General features: G+C 35.2%; 1 protein-coding gene across 1 annotated transcript in view; it reads left to right on the top strand.

The window, feature by feature from the left end:
- Positions 1 to 858: 858 nt before the first annotated feature.
- LOC134529021 (BOS complex subunit NOMO3) overlaps positions 859 to 25494 on the top strand; it is a 55073-nt gene continuing 30437 nt past the window's right edge. Inside the window, exons 1-11 of the mRNA XM_063362698.1 lie at positions 859 to 1140; positions 2897 to 2996; positions 4866 to 4994; positions 5078 to 5404; positions 7618 to 7866; positions 9960 to 10128; positions 12818 to 13106; positions 17355 to 17560; positions 20404 to 20582; positions 22009 to 22301; positions 23193 to 23540. Coding sequence (XP_063218768.1) covers positions 989 to 1140; positions 2897 to 2996; positions 4866 to 4994; positions 5078 to 5404; positions 7618 to 7866; positions 9960 to 10128; positions 12818 to 13106; positions 17355 to 17560; positions 20404 to 20582; positions 22009 to 22301; positions 23193 to 23540 — 2441 coding nt within the window. The 5' untranslated portion in view covers positions 859 to 988. The remainder of the gene's footprint in view (positions 1141 to 2896; positions 2997 to 4865; positions 4995 to 5077; positions 5405 to 7617; positions 7867 to 9959; positions 10129 to 12817; positions 13107 to 17354; positions 17561 to 20403; positions 20583 to 22008; positions 22302 to 23192; positions 23541 to 25494) is intronic.

The following is a 25494-nucleotide window of genomic DNA, read 5'->3' as shown; positions in this document are numbered from 1 at the left end:
GGTTGAGGCCCGCGAACTCCGGGAGGATAATAGGCCCGGTGAGGGGGCGGGACGTGGTAGCTAGCTGACCCCCTGGGTGCCCTCGTGCACGTCGCTCGCACCCCCCACACAGAAAAAGTCCGTCCCGGAAATTTACGAATTCCAGCGCGTCTGCGCATGCGCGGTGTTTATTTGTTCCGCACTGCTGGCATCTCGCTATCTCGCCTCGGTAACCGGGACAGTGGACAGTGGCGCACTGGGGACCCGCTTGGGTTCTGGGCTGCCCCTCCGTCTTGACGCGTACAATTTCGCAGGTGCAGTACAGGTGGGGGTACTCACCGGTGCTGTGGCTGGTGGTGTGCGGCTTGCCGCACCCGGCGCAATAGCTCTCAATGGTTATGGCTATGTCCGGCCTCTTGTCCATGCGCGATCCGTGGCTGTCCGACCCGAGCGTCGGGATTAAGCGTCGGTGGCGGGCGCGGGCTGATCCGGGGGTGCGCCCCCTTGCGCTTACGACCGAGCGGTCTTGCCCGCACGCACGCGCCTCGCGGTTGTTTACGCGGGCGCGGGTGGTGACGTACTCTGGCGTCTCGGTGATCTTCGGGCGCGCAGTTTCTTACTTGTGGAAACTTAATACACCACAACTGCCGAATCTTTTAGTGCAACCAAAAGCTGCACTAGCTTTCACCATCACGTATATTCAGCGAAAAATTAAAACGGTGCGATTCAAAATAATGTAAACATTGGCGTTTTTGCCACCTTTAGCTCAATCCTTGTGTTTCAACATCGTCTGCTAGGATGCTTCAAGTTTGGTTATACGCTTCCACTCCATAGACTATTACCTCCATGGCTCCATCTTGTTTGTCTATTATCTTTGGGGTTAAGTGCTGTTGTTGATATAAACGATTGCAATTTGTTATTGTGTTCTAACCTTAACATGAATTTTTTCTGATCTTGAAATTATTGTGGTCTGAAAACGCTCCTTATGATATGCGTATAAATTTTAAAAATGATAAACCTTTTTGATTTCGTGAAGTTTGTTTCTTTAGTGGTTTTTGTTTTCAGCTGTGTTAAATTCTCTTCTTCCCAGGACATTTTGGGCTGCGGCGGGTTTGTAAAAAGTGATGTTGACATCAACTTCAGTGAAGTTGAAGTGAAACTGTAAGTTCATGTTTGAATTATTTAGTTCTTGATACAAATCCCTTGTTTTTTTGACGGGTTGACTGTGTCATAAATTTTGTATTGCTCCACTGGCGCGTTTACTTACCAACAACTATTTGGTTGTACTGCGCGAAGTTAATTGAAATAGCTGTTTTGCATGCTGATAAGTGATGTATGATTTGCGACTAAAACAGTGTAGACTAAGCTGTTTTCTAGTACTTAAACATATGCCTAAAGCCTAACCTACATATGCAATAATACACAGAGTACCTATACATAGAAAAACCGCACCTACGAACGTCACAAAATTTAACTACTGGTTCATTGACAATTTTGCATAAAATTTTGTTATTCTGAAGGAAAGTCCGTTTCTGAAAAAGATTGGAAAATGTGTTTTTTATATCATGTAGTTTTGTGTAATTTTTTTTCTTTTGTAGGCCTATTCAACTTATGATCATAATTTATTGTACATCATAACTTTTTGTTATGTCAAGTATATTTCAACATACTAAATTAAACAGCAAGCAGCGTGTACCATAGGATCAATGTAGGTATGTGTACAGGATCATGCCATTAGGATCAATATTTTAACTTGGATACGTGGCATTGTGATAATTCAAGTGGTTGATCAGGAATTTACTGATTAAACTAGTGGTTTAGTTATGTTTGTGTATATTTCAAATACTGTAAAACTATGAGGTTGGTTGGATATCCTACATTTTTATACTTTAAAATTGCTTGGCTGGTTGTTTGGTTAAGTTAATTGAATAAAAAATATGTTAAAATAGCATGGATGGTTAATTATACTGTAAAATTATTTGAATGGTTGGTTAAGATTATTGCGAACTTAACTTAGAATTAGATAAAATTTATAATTTTTGTTCTGTTTAGGTGAATTTTAAAAGTAGGGGCTTTTCTTTTAATGAAATAATTAAATATTGAAAAGGTTTTTTTAATCACTTCAGATGTCACTCTATGTACCTAATCTAAAAACAGTGTTTGAAGACTCCAACTGGATGACTTATTTGGTAAACGAGGGTAAAATTCTTGGGTTGTTGCTTTTCCGTAAAAAAAAAGTAATAACTAGCTATCCTAAATAACCTTTCACTTTAGTTATTATTTGCCTAATTTCTCAGAAGCCATTTTTTTTGCAGAATTACAATTTTTTTTTTTTCCCCATATTCTCTGGCTAACCTAAATTTTCACAAAATCCATATTGGCTTCTGTCCAATGGATCTGATTTAACTAGTTTCCCTTACAGTGTTATAACCATGCCCTATATGTCACATTTTTTGTTTCACACAGTTTATGTCTGTAATAAGTTTTTAGTTTCATTGCTTAGAATTAATTTATATATTTCTTACAAAATATCAAGCCTCTTTTGAAACCATGAAAACAGAAAATAAACATGATGAACACTTTGTCAGTGGCCACAGCAACTTTTTTTGTTAGTTGTCAATATTCATCAACATCACTCACTTTCTGCCCCTGCTTCGTGCCTTGGGAAATTGTTTGGTCAAGCTGGAAGTGGTTAGAAAAAGTTAAATTCAAAGCACATTGTGTTTACAAAACTCGTTATAAATGCTGGCTGTAAATCAAAGAGTTTAAAAATGACAGAAATATGAGTTCCACCTTCAGTGAACCATTTAAAAAAGCAGATACTACCATTTAATTTTTTTTTAAAATATTAATGACATCAGAAGCCCAATCACAAGTGTAACAATCAATCAATCTGCTTTTTTTCTTATTTTTGTAGGTTTACAAAGCACGGGGCCCTGAAGGATCAAATTGACTGTGCTCCAAACAACGGCTATTACTTCCTGCCGCTGTATGACAAAGGAGAATACGTCTTGAAAGTGAGTAGCAGATTAATTTAAGTTAGAAGTGTTACCTCGTGACAGGGACGGCCCAGGGTAGGCCTGGGCCCTACATCAGAGGGTTGTCTGGGCAATTTTTGTGTCGTTATTTCTCTCTGAAGTCCAATATGTATAATATATTTATCATTTGAATTATTATAATCGCATAATTGTATGTCAAAAAAATACACTTTAATACCTATAAAGGTCACAAAATTAATTGTTAGGATTAAATATACATATTATGTAAATATATATAAGTTGAATATTATAAAACAACTTGTATGTTAATGTAAAATATTACAAATCTTCAGGCGAATGTATAGTTTCATTTCATTACAAACTGCCCTTCTCAGAGGGCAGACTATTACAGTTTGTAATGAAAATAGATTTACTTTTTGTAGATTTTTCAAAATAGACCTAACATTCAATAAGTATTATATGTGTATTTTTATAAAAAGTCTTATTTCCAATTTTCATTTTTAAAGTAGGCCTATCTGCTGGAACCCCACTGCCTACTGACCCAGTTTGTTTTTATGTGACTTAAGTGTATTACTTTTAAGATTGTAAAAAAACAACATAATTTCTATTTTTTTGTATGTGTATACTTAAGCTGGACTCCCAATCATCCGTTTCATCCGTCCGTCACCCGTCCGTCCGTCAATCACGTGACCTGCAGCCAATCAGATGGCCCGAAAAATTCCATCCGTCCGTCCGTCAAAACCTTGCCAAGCTTTAGCTTTAGACGGACCAACGGATGGTCCACCGCCTTGTAAAGTCGATCATCTTCAATACGACTTTCCGAAAACAGTGTTCGATTTTTTTAATTTGCAATATATAGAAGGCTGTGTCGTATTGGCCGGTTATTATTGTCATAATAACGGTAAAGATTGCTTATGAGAATGAGCTTTTCGGATAAATTACGTTCGGAAAGGGAGCATTTGTATATATATATATATAGCAAAGACTATCGGGATAAGCAACTGAGGTAAAAAGCCTGGATAGAAATAGCTTCTCTCTGTTTCCTTTGACGCAGTAATAAAAGAAGCATAATTTTATTTATTGCTGGCATGACTAATGTTATTTTTAAGACGGCACCCGTTTAATCCACTTGTCAAAGCACGGTTCCCGCCTGTCAACTTATTACCACATTCATAAAAACAAAAGTTAACTATCCCAAGTAAATTATTTTCACCAAACGTTTACCTACAATTGAGACAGAATGTGGCGGTAAGTTGTAGCACTGATATTTTAGAATAGTGACGGACAGACGGATGGTTGAGAGTCGGTAATAATTTCCAAGAGAAATAACGGACCGAAATTGACGGACGGGTGATGGACGGATGAAACGGATGATTGGGAGTCCAGCTTTATTCAATGTTTTAAAAATCCTGTAATTATATTCACCTTTTATATCAGTTGGTTGAGCATAGAAAGAAAGTAAATTGTATTGGGCAACCTGATTATTTTTCCTTTGACACTGTGCACAATGGTGCTCAGAAGTCTCTCCTGCCATTTAGGCAGGCATATTTCCTTGTGTGAAGGGGATGGCTGTTGTCTCTTGATGCCTCCCTGAATCTTTGTACATAAGGGAAGTTGTGTAATTCTGAAGAAGAGCCTCTTTTCCAAAAAAACCAGGATCTTTCAGACTTAAAACTTAAAAACGTGCCAGATATTTTTGTGAGCTGATGGGTTTTCCTTGTGTACTCCGGTTTTCCCCAGCCATACATTCCCTCGATGCTCAATATTCTTCACCTATCAACTGTTTCTAATGACTTCAGTGTTGACAAGATGTTTATCCTTAATTCATTCATATTTCATGATGTCTCTGTCAGTAAAATGCTAAACGAAAAAAAAAATTTCTTTCAGATTGCACCTCCATCTGGTTGGCTGTTTGAACCGAAAGAAGTTGTACTAAATGTTGATGGCATCACAGACCCATGTAGCCAAGGCAAAGATATAAATTTTGTTTTTAAAGGGTTTGCCATATTGGGCAAGGTAAGTTGTTGTGTAATTTCAGTGATAAAAGATTTAAATCTTCAGTTGACATACATGATTAACTATTCCACTTGTAAGTCTAGGTTGTCAGCGCGGGCAGTGAAAATGGTCCGAAAGATGTGGCAGTTTCCTTGTTTGTGGATGGTAAATCGCTGCCTCTGCATGAAGTGGCCACCACTCAAGAAGGAAAGTTTGTCTTCAGTCCGGTTCTGCCAGGAAAGTACTCGATCACGGCTTCCCACCCTCATCTCAAGTTCAACAAAAGCCGAACATCTGTGCAAGTTGGCCAACAAAATGCAGAAATACCATCGGATGAATTAGTAGTATCTGGTTATGATGTATATGGTACAGTAACCAGCAATGATGAACCAATAAGGGGTGTAAGCTTCGTGCTCTTTCAAGAAGATAATGTGAGTATGAAATTATTTTATAAATAGCTTTAAGTTGACACATTTGGCTACATTTATATTGCATTCATTTTAAGGGTTTTAAAATGATAACCATTTTCATCCAGTCTCCTGAACATGATGCCTCAGCAATGATGAGAGAGAAGGTGACTTAGTGCTCAATAAATTATAAAATGCATAGCAAAGTAGTTCCGAAATGTTACACATAATAAATTTCTGTGTAGAAAACTTAATCAGGGTGACGATTGGTCGGGAAATTCGGGAAAACCTGGAATTACCCAGGAATATTTTGCCTCTGGAAAAATACCCAGGAATATATCTACCCCTCGGGAGATTTGCTATTCTTCCATACTGTAATTATCGTCTAACGTTAAAGTCGTTGATTATGTACATCTGCAATTTATATCGATATTGAATATATATTAAATAGCAATGGATTGTGTAATAAATATTTATTTTTAGAATAAGAGACGACATGGGAGAGTCTGCATCCACAGACGAAAGCGTGATCGGCAATCCTGACGCCATTCATGTTTACGTGTGTGACTGTGATGCTCAGAGAAACGTTTTCAGAACCTGACGCCAGAGTGCAGCAAAATTAAGTTTGTTTACCGTGCGTAATTCCAATTTTCTTAAGAAAAAAAATGAAGTTTAATATTTTTATCGTTGGATAATTTATGGATTCAGTTTATTAAATTTTCATACGGTATATCTTTTAACTAATTGTTGGTTTTATAACAGCTAATACTTGTTTAGGTGTAAACTTTTATCTTGTCAATAGTTGGCAACACTTCATCTAATGTACCAATATCAAAGAATGCACAGACTTAGTATAGAAAATGAGTTAAATATTCTGGAAAAATGAAAATAAATTTCTGGAAAACCTGGAAATACCCAGGAATTTTATTCTAGGGTTGGAGTAGTCACCCTGTTAATAGAAGCAATGCAATTTATTATGTTCTCACCTGTGTTAGTTGATTGGGTAATTGTTCAGTATTGCATATCCATTTTATGTAAAAGTTTTATAATTTAAATTTTCAAAAGCAAATATTTGGTTATAGTAGAGTTTCCCATCACAACACAAAATCAAATCTATTTTGATAATTATACAGCTTTGCATCACAAAACATCCAATATCTTAGATACAATATTAAAATACAAGTTGATATGCCACTAGGAAAAATTACTGTTGAGTGCTTTTTATATAGGACTGCTTTTTACAAAATGTATCATATGATATAATATATTTTAAGTTACATATTTGAAGAGTTGCAGAATCCAGTAGCAGATAAAATACCTACTATAGTCTACTATGAAAACCATGACGACAGTTTTATGCACATTTGTCAAATTACCGTAGTTCAGCAAGGCCTCAGAGATCAAAATTCAAAGTGGTCTGACTGACGTTACTTTCATCGCCATTGTGGACACCTTGATAATTATTCTCCTTTTTCTTCCCAGCTGTTGAATTTAGTAATGACAGGTAAATGCTAACAAATCAAGCATTCATAATAATATTTTATTTGTGCTCAGTAAAGACTTTGATACTTAAAAATAGAGAAAAGATTTAATGGTTTTATTTTGAAGCCAATTTTGTTTTCTTAACAGGAAGTTACGGTGTTATTGCTTTTATTTTTCAAAATTATTAATTTTCATGAACGTTTTATTATTTAACAAAAATTACAGTAATCTATTTCATAGTACTTATTTAACCAAAATAGTTTCATTTGGACTTACCATGCATTGCACCTTCACAATAAAATAATTTGTAATAAGGATTTTTAAGGAAAAACTATACGGAATAAATTAAATTTCCAAGTGTTTGTGTGTTTGAAAAATATGCCAATGTTACAAAGTTAAAAATAATAAAGAAATAGATACTAGTTCAAACTAAGAAAGTACAATATTTAAATTTAATATATTAATAGAATATATGTTAGTTATTTGAGTTGAGTTTTGCTAAATGCTGATAATTTCATGATTTTAGTAGGGTGCATTGACATGCTCTTCAGCTCGCTACCAATGCTATAATCTTGTCCCTATGACTAAATTAGAGATAAAAATTGTAATGAAAATATGATACCTTCAAGACAGCAATATTAGATAAAAAGTTTTTTTCAACAGCTTGTTAAAAGTACATTGTTTGTGAGTGAAATGCTTTCTTTTTGGATGCAGCGTGGTAGCTAGTGACTGAGGTGAAAACTGTTTGATTGCAGAAGCCACCGCCTAGTGAATTGGATGCCTGCAGTACTACACCATTGGCAGGATTCAAATCAAACAAAAACTCCTTGTGTCATGTTATTTCTGATGAAAGGGGCGTGTTCCATTTCCGTGCTCTACCACCGGGCAAATACAAAGTGGTCCCACACTACGAAAGTCCTACCAACATCCACTTTGATGTGAGGCCGGAAAAATTTGAATTTGAAGTTACTCACAACAGCATTGTTATTGATTCTCCATTCAAGGTCAATTTTTTAACGTGCTTTTAGTTTTTTTACGGTTCTGTTGTTTTCTTTTTCTCGTAAAACTTTGTATGCATTATATGTATTTTACTTAGAGTATATGTACTATCATAATTAAAAATACAAAAATCTTAGATGCTCACCTGGCTAGGAAAATTATATTTAGAAGTGCAGAGCTAAGGGTAGAACTGGTGAAGGCATCGCATGTCTGCTCATCTACACTCGAGACACGTATCAGACGGTAGCTGTACAGTTTCACACCAGAATAATAAACGTGAAGGTTCCTTGAAAATGCTGCTTTTTTTTTTAATGCTGTGTACAAAATTTGTAATACTTAAAAATTCTAAAATACTCATTATAAACAGAACTTATGCAGGTGAGTGTAAAGGCTCATAATCAGGATACCTTTCAAAAATATTGAATAGTTTTAAATAAAATGCTTCTATTGAAGATCTGCACTCTATTTGGCAGCCTAGCCAGGTAGCCATCTTATTGCTTGTCAACTTAGCTTATTAAAATTTAATAAATTTACATTTCTCAGATCCCATTTTTTAATAAAAAGTTGTAAAAATATGAACACTTTTACAAAGTTTGAAAATTGTTTGATAGAAACAGATTGATGAGAGTATAGAGGGTTTTTTTTTTTTTTTACTTACTTACTTTTGTACATACACTCTGTTTTCATTTTCTTCAAAGAATGATGAAAATTATTTTTTTAATTTTTTCAACTAGTTATACATGACACCAGGCTAAGTGAAAAATGCATATAAACATCTTTACTATATTACAAAGAATTTTAAGGTTTGCAATCACATGCAAGCTTGCAACACTTATGGCAACATTGCTGAAAGTTAGATATTCTCACCCTTATGCTTTTCCTCTTTTCCTCGGAACTTTCCTTGCCGCCATGTGCATAGGTCCATTTGTAATAGCCAGCCACATGTTAGGGATTTGAAGATTAGAGATGTTTGATTTGATGCTGATGTTGCTTCTAAGATGTTGCAAAATATTTCATGTGTAGTGTGACAGCTGAGTATGTTAATTTAGTGTGTAATACAGTTGTATAAAAAATTTGTAATGAAAAACTACACATTTTTAGTGCAGAATGCTTCATTTTAACCCTGTGTTGTACATTATTAAGTACTATCAGAATAAAAAACATGATGTCTAGTTTGACAGGAAAATATTTCCTGAGTTTCCAGAATCACTTGAAATTGTAGTGAATGTTTAAATAAAACTGGCATCATGGCTCCTCAATTCTTGATACAATCAACACTTAAGGAATTGCAATAATGGAGGAAGTGACTTTGACATCACTAATGAGAATGCCAGAGGTGAAACATGACTATTTCAAACAAAATGGAAATGTTTCTGCCATAAAGGAATGATCACAGACTGTCTGAGGCTGTAAAGCTACAATGACATTACTTCGCATTGCAGTTGCCTTTGAACTGTGAAATAATGAAGTGATGGCCAAAATCATAAATATTTTTTGTTGTGGTTAGCAGATAAGAATTGTGCTCTCAAATTTATAGTTTGAGAATAAGGAAGCAACCAGCACATCTTCAAAGAATTGATTAGAGCAGCTTAGTACCTAAACTAAAATGCTAGTAAATGTGTTTTAGCTAGAGCTATGCCGGACTACAAAGAACTTAAACTGAACATGTTTATGCTTGTGCATGTGATTGCACGCAATGTAAACGAATTCCATTCAAGATCAATTCTTGTTCAACCTAACATTTTATGGGAGTACTTTTGCATTACCTGTGTTGCTTCACTATTTCGCTCTGGTAGGTTATTTAGGCATTGTAGATCACTGAATATCTTATAATTTACACATTCATTGAAGGTTTGCACGAGTACTAAATTAGGAACATCTAACTGGGACCATTCTTTCTGGGTGCTTAGCTTGTTTTTTCATCCAGAGTACATCACTAAGTTATGTATGGCTATAACGAGAGATGTGCACATGTACACACCTAATGAGATGGCATTTCATAAATTAGTCATTTTTAAGTTAATTATGATTTTAAATGCCTTGATTTGGTTTGTTGTGTGTTTACGTCAGTTGATGTGGCCTGTTGTGTGGTTGCTAGGTGACAGGCTTCAGTGTGAAAGGGCGTGTTTTGATGAAGGAGAACGGCAACGGAATACAAGATGCCACGTTGCTCTTGGACGGACGCGTCAGCAGTCGCACCTCTGCCAGTGGAGAGTACTACCTTGAGAACATGCAGCCTGGCACCTACAGCTTGCAGGTTAAGGCTGGTGAGAGGCATTTTAAACAATAATAGTGTTGGTTCTTCACATGGACTTAAGGCACTTTCTTTTGAATTTTTCTTTGGACAAGATTCCTGTTATAGATACTCATTCGTAAACTAAATCAATTTTTTTGTAGTAAATGTGGGCATATGTTATGTGTTAACATATTAACAGTAATCTAGGTTGCAACATTAAACCTGACTAAGTTAAAAAATATTTAATTTACTTCTATTGATATTTATTTAAGAAATTTTGAATATGAATGCTATGTGAACTAACTTATAACTATGCAACTTTCACAGAATAGTGTACTGGTCTTTAACTCTCTGAATGAATGTATAAAGAACATCCTAAATCTTGAATCATAACCAATAGCGTAACTCAGATGTACATATGACATACGGGTGTGGTCCTTGAAGCCATGGCAGACTGGTGAAGAGCTTGTAACTTGTAGCATCAGGGCCACCCCTAGCATCGGGCTAGAGGGAGCGTAGAATGGGCCAACAAATCTTTGTATATTACAAAAAGTATGAAATATAGTTATGCACTATCAACTAAGTGACCGAAAATGATATGGTATATATGTCCTAATTAGGTACCTAATTTTATATGTACACGTATATATTTTTATCATAACTTTTTAATTGGACCTTGAACATGTATAGGATTTAGGTTATTCAACAGTTGAAGTAAGTTTAGTTTCTTTACTTTGTCATATAATTTCTCAGTATTGTAATTTTTAATTTTTTTTTATGTGGCCATTAAATTTTGAGTACACTACATTAGTTCTTTGAGTTAAGTAGGTGAAATAAAACTTGCTATTAAACACTGGTATGTACACAAGTATGAAAAAATTTAATTTAACATTTTCCATACAATGTACACAAATGCAAAACAAACTATGCCTTGGTATGTTGATTGCTGTTACAAAAATAAGAAAAAGCGGGCCGGGGGGGGGGGGGGGTGTTGTTGCGCTGATCACAGTTTCTGCCCTGGGATAAGGAAAGTTGTATCCATTCCTGCATGGCATCATTGTACGTGGCCATTCAGGCTCCCATGAGAAGAATTTTGTGGTAGCATTTATAACAGTATTATTTTTAATGATGAGTTTTTTCAAACCTGATAAATAAGTACTACAGATGCATGTCTAATGCCCTTGATATTGAAGAGATGTTAATTGATGATACATTCATTACATGTTGTTATGATATTAAATGCCCCAATATATCACGTTTCTTATATTTCACATATTTCAGTAATATGTAGAACTATGTAAAGTAAAAGTATAGTATGTTAGTAAAGATCGAAGGCTTTTGCGGCCATTGTCTGGAGAGGCTTGGCTTCTGCGTTGTAGCCGCATCCAAGGTGAATATACAGTAGAACCTCATTTTTACATATTTCAAGGGACCAGGAAAAAAATATGTAAAAACCGAGAAAACGCAAAATAAGGGAAATGTTCAAATTTTTTTTTTATCATCTCACTATATGGGAAACAATAAGAAAATATATACCACACTAAATAATATGTCAGAGACTGTTACGTTTTTATATATTAACTAGAACTTCACTATCTCACATAATTAAAATTATGAATATATCCAATATCGCCATTCTTCATTATTGCCGAAAGTTAAACATGAAATTTGCTGTTCTTGTGTAAGAGATGAGAATGTTGAATATCTTGATATAGCCACTTGGTGCTGAAATTTTGTAACACAATTGATTTTTGAACTTTGTATTTAATTACGTGTTAAAGTTTTATTAATTTAAGATTTTTTGAGAAATAATACTATAAAACAATAGCTACCACCATCAATATAATTGTTTACGTTGAGGAATAGAAGTTAAATTGCCATTGCATTGTTTGGATATTCGTTGCAGCCATTTGACTTTTCAGAATGTTTCTAATGTGTTAAAATGAACATCACCGAATATGCACGAAGACGCCAAATTTAAAGGAAAATCGTATGTTGCTTAAAACGTATTTTAATAATGGAACAGTAATCCGCTCTTTTGTGTATTTAAAATGCGAGTTTTCACCTTTATTTTCATGCATAATACATTTAAGATTAAAGGGGAACGCTAAGAAAAGTACTTATTAATTTTCATGTTTATGTCACCATACGTTTGGTTCATGGCCGTATGGTGTACAATAGCACGTGGCACAAAAATAAAAGTAAGTTGTTTACAATGGCGAACGAAGCTGTGGTGACCATACACTCTTCCAGTAACGCTTAATAATTAAACTTCACGCTATTCATTTTGAGAATTTATTGTTTTCTCTAAATTTTCCGATGGTTTGCCACGAAATACAGCACTAATTCTACGTAAACAGTGGGAAATGCTTTTGCACAAGGCGGGAAAAGAATGCATTATTAGTATAGGGAAATTGACAGTGCATGTAAAAAAATACGTCAATCGCGGGAATTCGTATATCGCAGGTACGTAAAAATGAGGTTCTACTGTATCACTGACGTGGCTACAACCCAGAAACCAAGAAACTCTGAAAGTATATGTTGTTACATCATTTATAACATTGCAAAAAGGAAATTTATTTTACCCAGCAGTGATGTCAATTTGTTAACAATTTTTTTCCTCTCATGTTTTTTTCTAATTAATGTCAACATTAATATTAAGTTTTATTTTTATTTTTTACATACCCCTATCTTGCTTTTATTCACTGTTTTTTTTACAGATGACTTGATGTTTTCCACTGAAAATGTGAAAATCACAGCAAACACTCCTCAGCTTCCAGACATTTACCCGACTGCATACAAAGTGTGTGGTGTTGTGAAACCATACAGGTTAATTCACAGCAGTGAAGATAAACTCCCATTAGCTGTTCTGTTTTCTAATGTCGACGACGACCAAAAAATGGAAGTCCAAGTTGAAGCTGGATCTGGGAAGATCTGCCAGTTTCTCAAAAGAGGGAATTACAAAGTTTCAGTTGTGGTTTCGGAAGAATTGAAAAACAAATGGTTACAGTAAGTAGTGTGTGCATGTTCATTACTGAAAATTCGTAAATTATTGATGTTCACAATCTCTGGTTTGTCTTTCTGGGAGCGTTCAAGTATTGCAGGATTCAGCAGAACCTAATATGGCGTGGTATAGCGCTCGCGTCCGTGAATCGCAATATTTCTTGCAAGTTATTAAATGCGCGGATGAATCCTGCTGTTCCCACTTGAAGAGTGCATTAAAATCTGTCTTTCCAGAAACTTTCCTGCCGCCACCCTACCCAATCCTTCAAACCGCAAACAAGCTCGTGGTACCTAGTCAGATAGACAAAGGATCATGCAAGTTTTCGCCACTTCTTGTGAGGTTGTCTGTTGATCTGTCGCCTCCTCTAGAAGGGTTTAAGCAGATGCCTTACGATTTATTTTGCCCATCAGTACAATCCGACCTAAAGAACCGAGTATGTTCAACCTGTGGGGTTTATTTTACATCCCACAAGAGTGTGCAAATGCACAATCGTTACATGCATGGCAAGACTGCCCAAGACCTTCGTGAAAGTTGAGTACGGCCACAGCGACTTGCTGCAAGAAGGGCAAATGAGCTTCTCTTCATTGTGCGTCGCTGTGAAACATCATCTGAGGATGCCGATTGGCTCGACGAAGACGAAGTTGATGCAAGCGGGTTAACAATTCCGGAACCCTCTTCGTCTGCTCTTCGGATGCCAGTAATGAAAGAATCTGAGTGGCTGGCAAACCCATGGACAGAGGAGCAGTAAAACTCAAATTGAATTGTTTTTTTACTATCTACTTATTTTAATTATGGCTAATTTTATTTTAAATGTTTTTCGTTTTCGTTCAATCGTATTCTTAAGTACGATTATATTTTGACAAATATATTTTATTGCAGTTAGTTTTATGTTTGTAATTGCATTGCCAAAGGTAAAAATAATTATTAGAAATAAAATTTGTTATTTTATTTTAATGGCTTTATTAGTAAAACGCTAAAATAGGAGAATGCATGAGAAGAACAATGGTGGATAAAGCAAAAAATGTGTAAGGACAGAGCCAGGTCAGGAAAACGACGTAATTAAATGTATGATTGCTAAATGTATGATTGAGTAGTAAAAATTTATTAGGACAAAAAAAAATTAGAAAGCTCTTGCTTTTAAAAACAAGACATTTCAAATGTTAATAAATAACATTAATGCGATTAAAACAATAACAAAGGTATTTTAGTGACTTATTCCGGTACGTTACGCCACATAATTGTGACTTTTAGGTAAAAATGGTCACTTAGGGTTACGTAACGTTTTACTAGGGGGGAGGGGGGGTACAGAAAAACTTTACGGTGCGTTACATGGGGGGGAGGGGGGGTCAAAAATATCAAAAAATTGCGTTACGTAACACTTGAACGCTCCCTCTAGGGAATGTTCAAAAATTGACATTCCATAGGAGGAGACCTAGGAATTTTATGGGTTTATTTAAAGAAATTCGAGATTCATATTTCTCTGTAAACAGTAGACTTGGCGAGGCCCTAATATTTGGGAGAAGGGGGTGTTTGTTTATGTAATAGCCCCCAGTGAAAAGAGTAGTTTAGGCCCCCCCACCCCCCCAACCCTCCTTGGAAATGAGAAAAAATTAAATAAAAAAAATATATATTTTTCTAAGTTAACCTGAAACATAAATCACGATGATGGTTTTGCTAATGTATGTAAAGGAATGTTGACTGGTAATGGTCATGAAATAAACAGCAATGGTGTTACAAGTCACTAAACATGTTTTGAGCCATCTTGCTCTAACTTGAAGTTTGTTTTTTGGTGCCTCATTTTGTTTATATTTGCATATGAAACTTGATTAGTTGGAGAGTGTCTACTTAAATCTGGTAGAAATTATGTTTGAAAAGATTTTAACCTAAGTTAATTTAAAAATTGGCATGTTTCTGCAAATGGTATACATATATATATATATTTATGTGTGTTTTAATTTTGCTTATTATATTTATAACGTTAAGCTTTAATGTAAAAAAATTTGGTTAACAACATATTATTTAAAGGTTTATAAAAAGACCTTACATTGGTGCCCCAAGTATTTGTAGTAAACGTATTATATACTGTGTGGTTATTATTGGTTCAGGGTAGACCCTGATTTACCTCAGGACAAGCTTGCTTGGTTGCAAAGTGAACTGTCGAAGTGGATGGGTGTGATTGCGGAGAGATAGAGGACTTGGCCCGCATATTACAGTCCCAGAAATTCCATCGGGCCCTTGTTCAATCGATAGTCCAAGCTATAATGGCTGCCACACAATCAGAGCATTGCATGGCTTTTATTAACCAAATTCTGTGCAGCTTTGATGATAAGTTTTCCAGTTAAATAAAAATAAATCATTGATTTATAGATTCATAGAGATTGTATGAACAACTATTGCATGATTATCAAAGCAGCACAAATTTACAGGGGTCCATCGATGGGAAGAACTTTTTTATCAGTATTTTTTTGTGTACTTATGCTTTTTTAGTTTTTGTAGACAAGTAAAAATGAAATTTCATGCCAGATAAAAAGCCTAAAGAAAACCTTCTAAACTGCCACAAAAATTCATAAGTAAAGTGAAGGGTTTTACATGCGTTGGTACCTGGAAGATCATAGTTGGTCCTGGACCGCGTGGAAACCCTGATACTTGCTGTCTTGCTGGGGCTGTGATCCTGCAGTGTGGCATAAGTCATCATAGTCACTCAGGACCTCCTGTCAGTAAGAGATTACAAAAAAATAAAGTCCTCTTTAAGGGCTCATTACTGTAAAGCTAAAGTTGGATACTATTGTGTTTGATAGTAAAAAAAAAAAAATTGATTATGTAATTTTTGATTGTACTGATTTTGTTGCACATGCGAGTATATTATATAATTTGGTATTTGGATAGTTGAAAAATTTGTTTGGAATCCTTACAAGAAAATATTTTCAGGGAGACTACATCAATCAATCAAACACATTTCATCTGGAACCATTTTTTACTCAAACCAATTATTTTTTAACATTTTCATTTGCCTTATCAAAAAATCAAATTTTTTTGAAATCAGAAGTACCTAACTAATATTTTGAAATTTTAAAAAAAATATATTTTAATATTGGGTTTTTCCACTTTCCTTCATGGGGCTCAAAATGTTCTTAACAAGCTGCTTTTAAAATTCTAATGAAAATTTAAATGAGTTCCCCGAAGTACTAAATAAAAATAGTGACTTTTGAAGAAAATTTTGTGTAACCATGTATTTTGTTTGTGTTTTTGAAAAATTATTAAAATTTTTGATAAAACAAATAATTTTGAACATTCATAACTGCAAGGTTGTTTTGTATATTAAAGGAAACTCACTATACAAATATACATAGGTACATAATATGAGAAACAAGCATTCTTAGATTTTTGCAAATTTATGTTTTCTTTTCAATGTCATGTCATTTTTAAGACAGTTTCAAACATCAAAAAATATATATGTTAGTGTGATACTCACACTTGTTTTTGGAATATGTTTTTAGTTAAGTTAGGGACTTATGCATCAATTGCTGTATCCAAGTCTTAAGTAATTTTAATTTTTTTTTTTTGAAATGTAATCATTAATGATTAGAGTTGAAATGTAATGGTTCTATATTTTTATCAATTTTGTTGTAAAAAAATTAGGATTTAATTATTTTTTATATGTATGTTATGTAAGTCAGTAATATTATGCATGAATTTTTAAACTGCCTAATATTTGTCATATATTATATTTTATGTATCAAAATAAGACCCCATTTTATTGGAGCTTCTTTAACTTACATATCATTTTTAGCAGTGTCGTAGTGAAAAAAAAATTAAATTAGGTTGATTGTGTGGCTTTAATTTTTTTACAGTGATGACATAGTTTCAAATATGAATTTTACCTTTTGTCACAGTCCTATTATTACAGTACTGCTAAAAGGAATTTAAAATATCAACTTATGAACTTTCAATGTTGGAAGACCATTTCCTTATGTATTTCCTTGTGAGTTATCAGATATTGATTGATTTTATTTATGTAACTGTTAATTAAGCTCTTTAACTAAAACATATTTTTTTAATTTTCTATTTTTCCTGTTTATTTGGAAAAAAACATACACTAGAAATTTAAATAAATGTTTGTACTTATTACATAATGGTTTAAATTTTCTAAATAAATGCATCTATTAATGGTGTATTTAATGTGAACTGCTGAAATCTTCAATGTAAGTATCAAATTTCTTGACATCACAGTAACCATTTTCTTTTTAATACAGGTTCAGTCCACTAAGTAAGACGGTAAAAGTGTTGGACAGTCCGATCCTTGATGCATTTAAATTCATCCAGCTGAAGGTGAAGCTGTCTGGGAAAGTTTTATGTTTACCTGTCGCTGGGGACAGGTCTTGCCCTGAAATTAAAATTTCTTTGCATCGCGTATCCAGCGATGCAGCGGATAAAGACGTGTTGAGTACTTTGACGAAAGGTAACTAAAATCTTCTACAATATTGTTTTAAAGTTATTTTGTAAAAAAAAAATGCAATCAAGCATGGTTATTCTAGCTAATCTGAACACTTTGGAATTACTGCTAAGTGTTTTATTCAAGTCAAGAACTAAATTACTTGTCCTAATATGTTGCCAGTTGGAACAAGTTTTCGATAGGTTGTGTTCAGTAAAATTTTGCGTCAATGTTGGCAGCAGTTTCTGTCAGAAGTCTTTTTCAAAATGTTCAGATTTACTGGAATGCACTGACATCGACCGGGGCTACGCCCTCCCTAAGCCCGATGTGCCTCACGCCATCGCCACCCCTCTCCTCCCAACACCACCCTCTATTCAAACCTCCCGCCCCGTGCGTGTGTGTGTGCGTGTGTTTCTAGCCCGGCAAGAGGCGGTGCTAGAGTCGGTGCGACGACCCCTTTCTTTTATTAAAATAAACATAATGTATAAACCTTTTTATGTAATAAAATATCCCTAATTGTCACGCCTCAAGTTTTAGTAAGTAAGGACGGCGCAGCGCCTCATGCGGGCATCCGCAGAACTACCCGCCAATAGTTTTTAAACTTTAATTAGAAATAGCACCATAACTAAAGGTGGTTAATTATAAATAAGTGTACTTAAATTATGTTTGTTTTTTAAATAATATTTGTTTGATTAAGTATGTTACCGGACGGCTGCCCGGTAACAAAGCGGGAACTTAACCCTTCCTGGCGGCCATGATGCTCTGGCCTCGTCAGTCTGTTTCCGTTCGCCGCCTGGAGTGGGAGCGGTCCGCGCACCTCGTCGACTTCATCTCTTTTGTTCACTGATCCATTAGTTTCCGTCGCATCTTTAAATAAATCTAAAACCTTGTAACTTCTTCGAGGCCTGCTCCAGGTGGTAGACTCTTTCGCCTAAATATTTGTTCTCCGTTTACGGATATTTCGTACGCGTAATACGTGATTGACTCTCGAGGCCAGGCCACGCGGTGACCGGGTCAGCCTATAAACTGGTTATCACCCGCAACTGTGTTTTTTAGTACTTTACGTAAAACTCTTTTAACATTTTTGTAACGTGCCGTGTAATAATTCGCCTGTGCAAGTTCGCTGGTAATAAAATCACTAGCTCAGAATGTGTGGTTCAGTGGTCACGTGTATAATTCCCTGAGTTCCGAGGCGTGTGGGACGCCTCAAGAGACCACGAACACGACGCACGAGGGGGGAGATTAGCCTAGCCCCACACGGGTCACGTCACGGCCCTGAGCCGAGAGTTCGTAGCCGGGTCCATGTGCCCTTCCACGTGGTGGCGCCCAAATTACTCCTTTTCGTCCATCCGGAAAAACCCTCCTACGACAGCACTATATTTGAGTGACATTATTGAGTTTATGTAATGATTATATTTAAATGTCACCTTTTGGGTCACGTGTTTGTTTTAAGAATAGCATGTTTTTTTTCTGGGTTGTACACAATTCTTTAAAGCGACATGAATAAACTAAGCATGGAAATGCAGGTCAAAAAAACTATAGTCCAAACTAATATTCACAAAATTCCTTAAATTATAACAATTTAAATGACTGTCCACAAATTGATCACACTTAATTAGATCCACTTTTTACTCTCCCCACCGGAGCTTGGCTTGACAGTGGCTCGCCGCTGTTTGTCCCTTGCTATGCACCTCGGTCCCAACACACTGCTTCACACTGCTTCACACTGCTCGCAGCACCCTAATCGCTCAGTCAAGCTCTTCACTTCGCTACAGCCTGAAGGTTGGCCTCTTGGTTTGCCCTCATTAAAGTCCCTCGACTTAACACTCGAAACTGCGAGAACAATGGTGTTCTAGTTACACCTCTCGATGCGACAGTGTCCCTGGGAACCTGCAGAATGATCCAGACTCCGAGGAAAGCCCGTGTAGTGGTACCTGGGAGGAGGGCAGTGGGGTGTTTCCCTAGGAATCAACCCGGCTGGTGTGCCGGTCTTCGTCTCTGTCAGTCTCTAGCAACCTCATAACATCCCCCTTCGCGTTTACGATTGATTTTAACATTTCTAAGGTCCCTCAAAGTAACCTGGGTTCAATTATGGATGTGACAAATGTGGTTAACATTGTAGTTTTGGAGTGCTTCGGTTTCCCCTACCATTCCATTGTCACTTCGCAACACCTCTTGAGCTCCCTCCCCCGTACAGTGTTCATGTTTGAGACTGGCCAGGAGTAACTTGTCTACAAAGTGTCAGCGCTCTGTCATCTTCCGAGTGATATGGCGTGTTGGTGAAACATTGGATTTGCATTCAGAGGGAACTGGGTTTTTAATGTTGCTCCATTTTACCTAACTTCATTTTCGTTATGTTTCCCAAAATCACTCCATGCAAATGCCTTCCTGGGCATGCATACAGTGTGCAGAGCTTTAGGAAAAACCATTTGATTGGAAAACTGCTCAAGAAAGATATATGTTTGCAAAAAGCATTTAAGAATAGGCTGAGAGCGGTTGAGTAGTTCTACTTCCGTATTTTGTTTTAAAATTTTATTGTTGGAAGATCGATAATGGCTAAAATATGTTTTTTTCAGAATAATTGATTTGCATTAGCTCAGATTCTTGAATGCACTCAAGGAATTTTAATTACACCTTTATCATCATTTCCCCACCATATAATTTTATGGTTACTGTTCAAGTATAATAGTTGGCCTTTGCAGGATGAGAAGATTGCACACTAGTTCAGAGCCTTACGCTTAGAGGCAATACTGCGTAAAAAAATGTAAAAACTTGTAAATTGATTTTTCTCATCTCTTTTGTTCTCACTGTGCCACAGGTGAAAAATGTTTATGTAATTAAATTAAATTAATGCTGTTATTTTAATTTAGGTGCAGTGTACATTTTCGAGGACATTCTGCCTGGTGCATACACAGTTAGCATCACTAAAGATGAATGGTGTTGGGAATCCACTAGCCATGTAGTGAATGTCACGTCATCGGAGTATGTTGCAAGGCCGTTTGTGCAGACAGGTTTTGTGGTGAACTTTTATTCATCACATGCGACAGAGGTGAGAAATATGTACCTATTATAATGAGTTTAATAATGCTAAATATACCTTTTTTAAGTATGCCTTGTGGTTGGGGTTTCTCTGCTACTGCTTAGAGTTTTGTAATTCAAATTACAGTACACATCTTTGCCACATTTCCTATTTTCAGGCTTGTCTGGAATGAACACTGCTTTTCTTTGGTACCATATAATGTTAGTGCAGTGCTTTTTTTTAATTTTTTTTTTTTAACTATCCTTGTTTTGAAGTATTGCTATTTTCTTTTACGTGAATTTTTATTTCTATGTGCGCACAATGTCAACAACACTTGTGTAGCATTAAATACACAGGAACTAATAATGTGATGAATTAACAAATAAAAATATTTCCTGAATAGCTATCTGCTTCCTTCATTGCGTATTTATCTTCAATGGCGGCCCGAGTGTTCATGCAGACGAAAGTCAGAAGGTTTCAGGGCTAGTAACCTTTGCACCCACTAGGATGCGCTAGTGGCAAATCATGGCAGACAAACATTTAGCAAACAACAGTGTTGGGAATTACATTTACAGTTAAATAATCTTTATAATAATAGAAAACATTTAGTTTATGATTTTTTAATTCTTAATTAGATTTGAAGTATATCTCCTATATTAATAAGATTATTATTTTGTAATACATAAATGTTGTTAGAGCATCTTAGGAATGTTATGCCCAAACCCATTTATGTAAACAATGTGATCCGTGAATTTTTTAAAAATTTAATTTTAGGTTTTTTAACCTTTAATGTTTCTCTGCATTTATTTAAAAGTAGGTACCTACTCTAAATGTATACATATATTATTACAGTTAATTGATTTTAATGGGAGTAGTGTCATGAATGTTAGTCAGCAAGCACACTTACCTGATTGGAAAACAAACAAATTATTTTGATTAACATACACTCGTATGGAAAAAAAATATATATTATTTTAGCACTGTTATTATTAGTATTCTGTTTTCCTGGAACAAATCAAGGCTTTACTTCGAAGGGTGGTTGTATTTTCTAGTCAGCTGTGCTCTTTTTTTAGAATTAAAGATATTTTTTATTTTTGTTTGATTTCTGAAATCTTTTTTATAATATATAATAAAAAGAAAACTTAAAGTGGTTTTGTATACAAATAAAGAGAAACTATTTAAAAGAATTTTACATAGCATCTCAGATTCAACTGTTAAATTACAAGCGGTTGGAATTTTAAAATAGTAACATAAACCCACATGTGTACACTTGGCATGGCTGAATTCATAAGCATACATTTGGTACCCAAGTAATCCAGAGCTCGCTACTATCTTGTTGGTCATGTTACCTCAAGCCTCCGTGCATTACACTAGGGCTTAAAAAATACTTTTATCATGCATTTTTGTTTTTTCAGATAAGATTTGACATAATTTTTTCTTTGTGTGTGTGATACAGGTGCAGTATGAATTGCAGTCTTCACAGAGTGGTTTGCAAACAGTGAACAAATTATTTGTTGAAAAGGGTCACACGAAAACGTGTGTTACATCTCCAGGAGTTTACAAATTCAAGCCAGTTGGTTGCCATGAATACGACCAGCCTGTGTTCCAATGGAATTCTGCTGCTGTTCCAACTGCCATCCACATGAATGCCATTTCGCATGCCGTGTCGGGACGGGTTACCTCCACGGAGAACGTGAATGATATTGTGGTCACAGTCACTAGAGCTGAAAACGAAAATTCACAAACAAGGTGAGTTTGTAGTTATTCACGTGGACTTGGTTGGTTTTTACACAATTGAAACAGTTTTTTTTATTGTTGGTTAAACACTTTTTCATGACCTAGTTTTGTATTTGTGTTGTACCTTTGGGAATATTTATTGAATAGTTAGCATATTTAATTTATTTTATTTAGAAAAGCCAATAATTGTTTTGTATTGTTATAATTAAAATGACATGGAATATGTATTCAGAATGTTTAATTTGTTTTTTTTTTTTATGAAAGTATTTATTATATTATAATTTTAATATATATTTATTAAAAATACTTATTTTTAAATATGTGTTTACAAAAACATAATAAAATAAACACACAAAGTTAAGGCGACCGAGATTCGAACCCGTTACCAACTAAGCTGCTCAGCGGCTGCCGATGAAGTGATACTTATTAGCAAATAAACTGAGCTCAAATGTTTGAAGGCTTCTTTCTCAAATTTGGCTGACCACTGCGCTGTCTTGTTGTGAGGGTTGAACACCCTAAAGGGATAGTACCTATATACCAAGTCTCGTCCCAAAGTGAATCTCCCAGGTGATGCCCTCCCCTTGTTAGTGGAATATCACGGGTGTAAAATTGTGCCCAAGTCTTCGTAATTATCACCACTTGTGCTAATTTTTACAGCAATGATATTACACTAATTGAATATCTGCAGCAGAACCAGAAATGCAATGGAGGTATTAATATGAAAATAAACTTGTCTTGTGAGATGGAGCCTTCAAACCTTAAGCACTTTTATAATGTGTCAGTAAATGTTAAAGTTAATACTTATGAAAATTTACTCATGTGGGTTTAAAGGTTTTGGATTATTTTTAATGTGTAATGACTGTGATTATGTTCAAACTAACTGTTGATGTGTATAATTTGCAGGTTGGGTCCACTGAAACCAAAAGTTGTTCCAGAGAAAAAGATGGTATTTTATGAATTCAGAGTTCAACTTAGACCTGGGGAAACGGTGACATTTGAACCATCTGCATCCAGTTTGCTTTTCAGACCAACAAAGATTGTGTTTGAAGGATTGGATGACTGTGTTGATAACCAAATACAGTTTGAAGCTGATTTGGGAAAAATAATAGAAGGAAAGGTGGTTCCAGCACTTCCGGGAGTGAAGATTAGTGTCTTTGGCGATGATGCCAAGGAGAAGTTGATAACATCTGCAGATACTAAAGAAGATGGTTCCTACAGATTTGGTCCTCTTCCAGGAACTGTTAACTATCAGTAAGTTCATCTGTTACTTCGATATTGCACTTAACTGGCAATGTAATTATCATTGATATTTAATTATACATTCATATTATCAGATTTTGTTGAAAATTTAAGTGTTTAAATTTTTTTTATGTAGCTTAGTGTATGACCATAAAACCTAACTCATTCAAAAAGGAGAATATTAAAAATTACAACTAGCATTTCTATATGTTCATGGTGGCTAGCGTCATGGAAAACCTAGAATATTGGAGAAATTAAATTTCCATTAAAATCCGGGAATAGTCAGGGAAAGATACACAGGCATGTCTACCAAACCAGCTGTCTTAATACATGTTTTTAGGTTCCAATTTTCACCTTCAACCACAAACGACAAAGGGCCACCAATAGTTTCTGAAGAAAATAGACCTATCATTTACGAAGACCAAAGAGCACAAGCAGTCAAAAGGAGAAAACAAAGACAAAGAAAGTACAGAAACAGCCAATTAAAAATAATGATTGCCATTATTTCAAAATTCAAAACTAAATACTAAGCATCAAAAGTATAAACAACTCAAAATAATTTAAAGGTCATTAAATCTGTTGAGAAAACACCAGAAACGAGAATTGAAGAATTGAGTGAATATGAAACTAAAAGAAAGGAATTATTAAAGAAGCCCCCCCCCCCCCCCCCCCCTTTTTTTTGAAGTCATTAAAATTTAGCTAGAAGAAAACTATGCAAAAGTAAAAAGTCATAAAGAAACAAAATTAATTTAAACAAGTTATATCTGTAAATGCATTAGACAAATATAAATTTTGGAGAATCAAAATATTCTAGTTCAGTGACATTAAAAAAAAAGGCATAACTTTACAAAATCAATGAGAAATCATGGCAAAATACAATTCCGAAAATATAGCTGGGAATTTTTAAAAGATGATGCTGTAGCCACCTAGCAGCCAAAATAAATAATTTGTCTCTTGAAAGTCAATTAAAAAGCAGAAGCGATACTTGCTTGATACTTTAAAAATTTTCACAAGAAGTTTTTGAAAACTTCCATTTGTATTCAGGTATTCCTTATGTGCTCAACTATGATCATTTTGGGTCGTATCCCCTACTTTGTCAAACTTATGTAACCTGTGCTTGCAAGATACACAAAAACATGAACCTCAAATTTACTGCTCAAAAAATGCAAATATTACAACAGTGAATTGTGATGGATACTCTGAAAGATATCTAGAGAGTACGTGCGAGGGCTGTTGATTAAAAACTTTAATTTACGCAGAATTCAATAATTCAAAGCTGATCTTTATGAAGCAGTGGATAATAAAAAAGGAATCTATAATTTATCTCAACATAAAGAAACAATGGTTTGTTACAAAGTTTTAAACAGAAACACAGAAAATCTTACCCAGAATTCTCATTACAAAACTTGAAAACAATATGAAGAATTTTTTCCACCATCTTTTTTACATAGTTCACCAATACAAAGTTAAACAACTGAATAAGTCTTTATCTGAAAACTATGCCCTAGTGCATATGGACTTTTCAGAAAATTTTGACTCTTAAGTACAACCAAGAAATCCAATCCTGTCATAATGGTGGTTCACGTACCCAAATTTCACTACATAATTGGTTGTCTACCTAAAAAAACTATTTTATTTCACACTGCACTATTCAAATTCATCTCATCTTGTCGGAGCGATTTGGGCCCGTCTACAACCAGTGATGGCATCATTGCCACCAAATATTCACCTTTTTCACTTGGTCAGTGATGGTCCTGTCAACACAGGAACAGTCCATGTTCTACATATTGAATGTACCTTGGCATTATGAAACATACCTGGAACTATCGAGAAGTCGGCCACGGAAAGAGGGCGCTGTATGGTGGAGGGGCCCCGTGCAAGCGAACAGCTACGGGAGGTGACGTAACTGATCTCCCTTGGGGGTAGGAAACTGCCAGTTTCAGGCAGTCGCTGGCTAAGCCGTGGG

Source organism: Bacillus rossius, chromosome 2 (genome assembly GCF_032445375.1).
Source record: "Bacillus rossius redtenbacheri isolate Brsri chromosome 2, Brsri_v3, whole genome shotgun sequence".
Taxonomy (NCBI): Eukaryota; Metazoa; Arthropoda; class Insecta; order Phasmatodea; family Bacillidae; genus Bacillus; species Bacillus rossius.
Note: the sequence above shows the minus strand (reverse complement) of the source record. Positions and strands in the feature narration are given on the sequence as shown.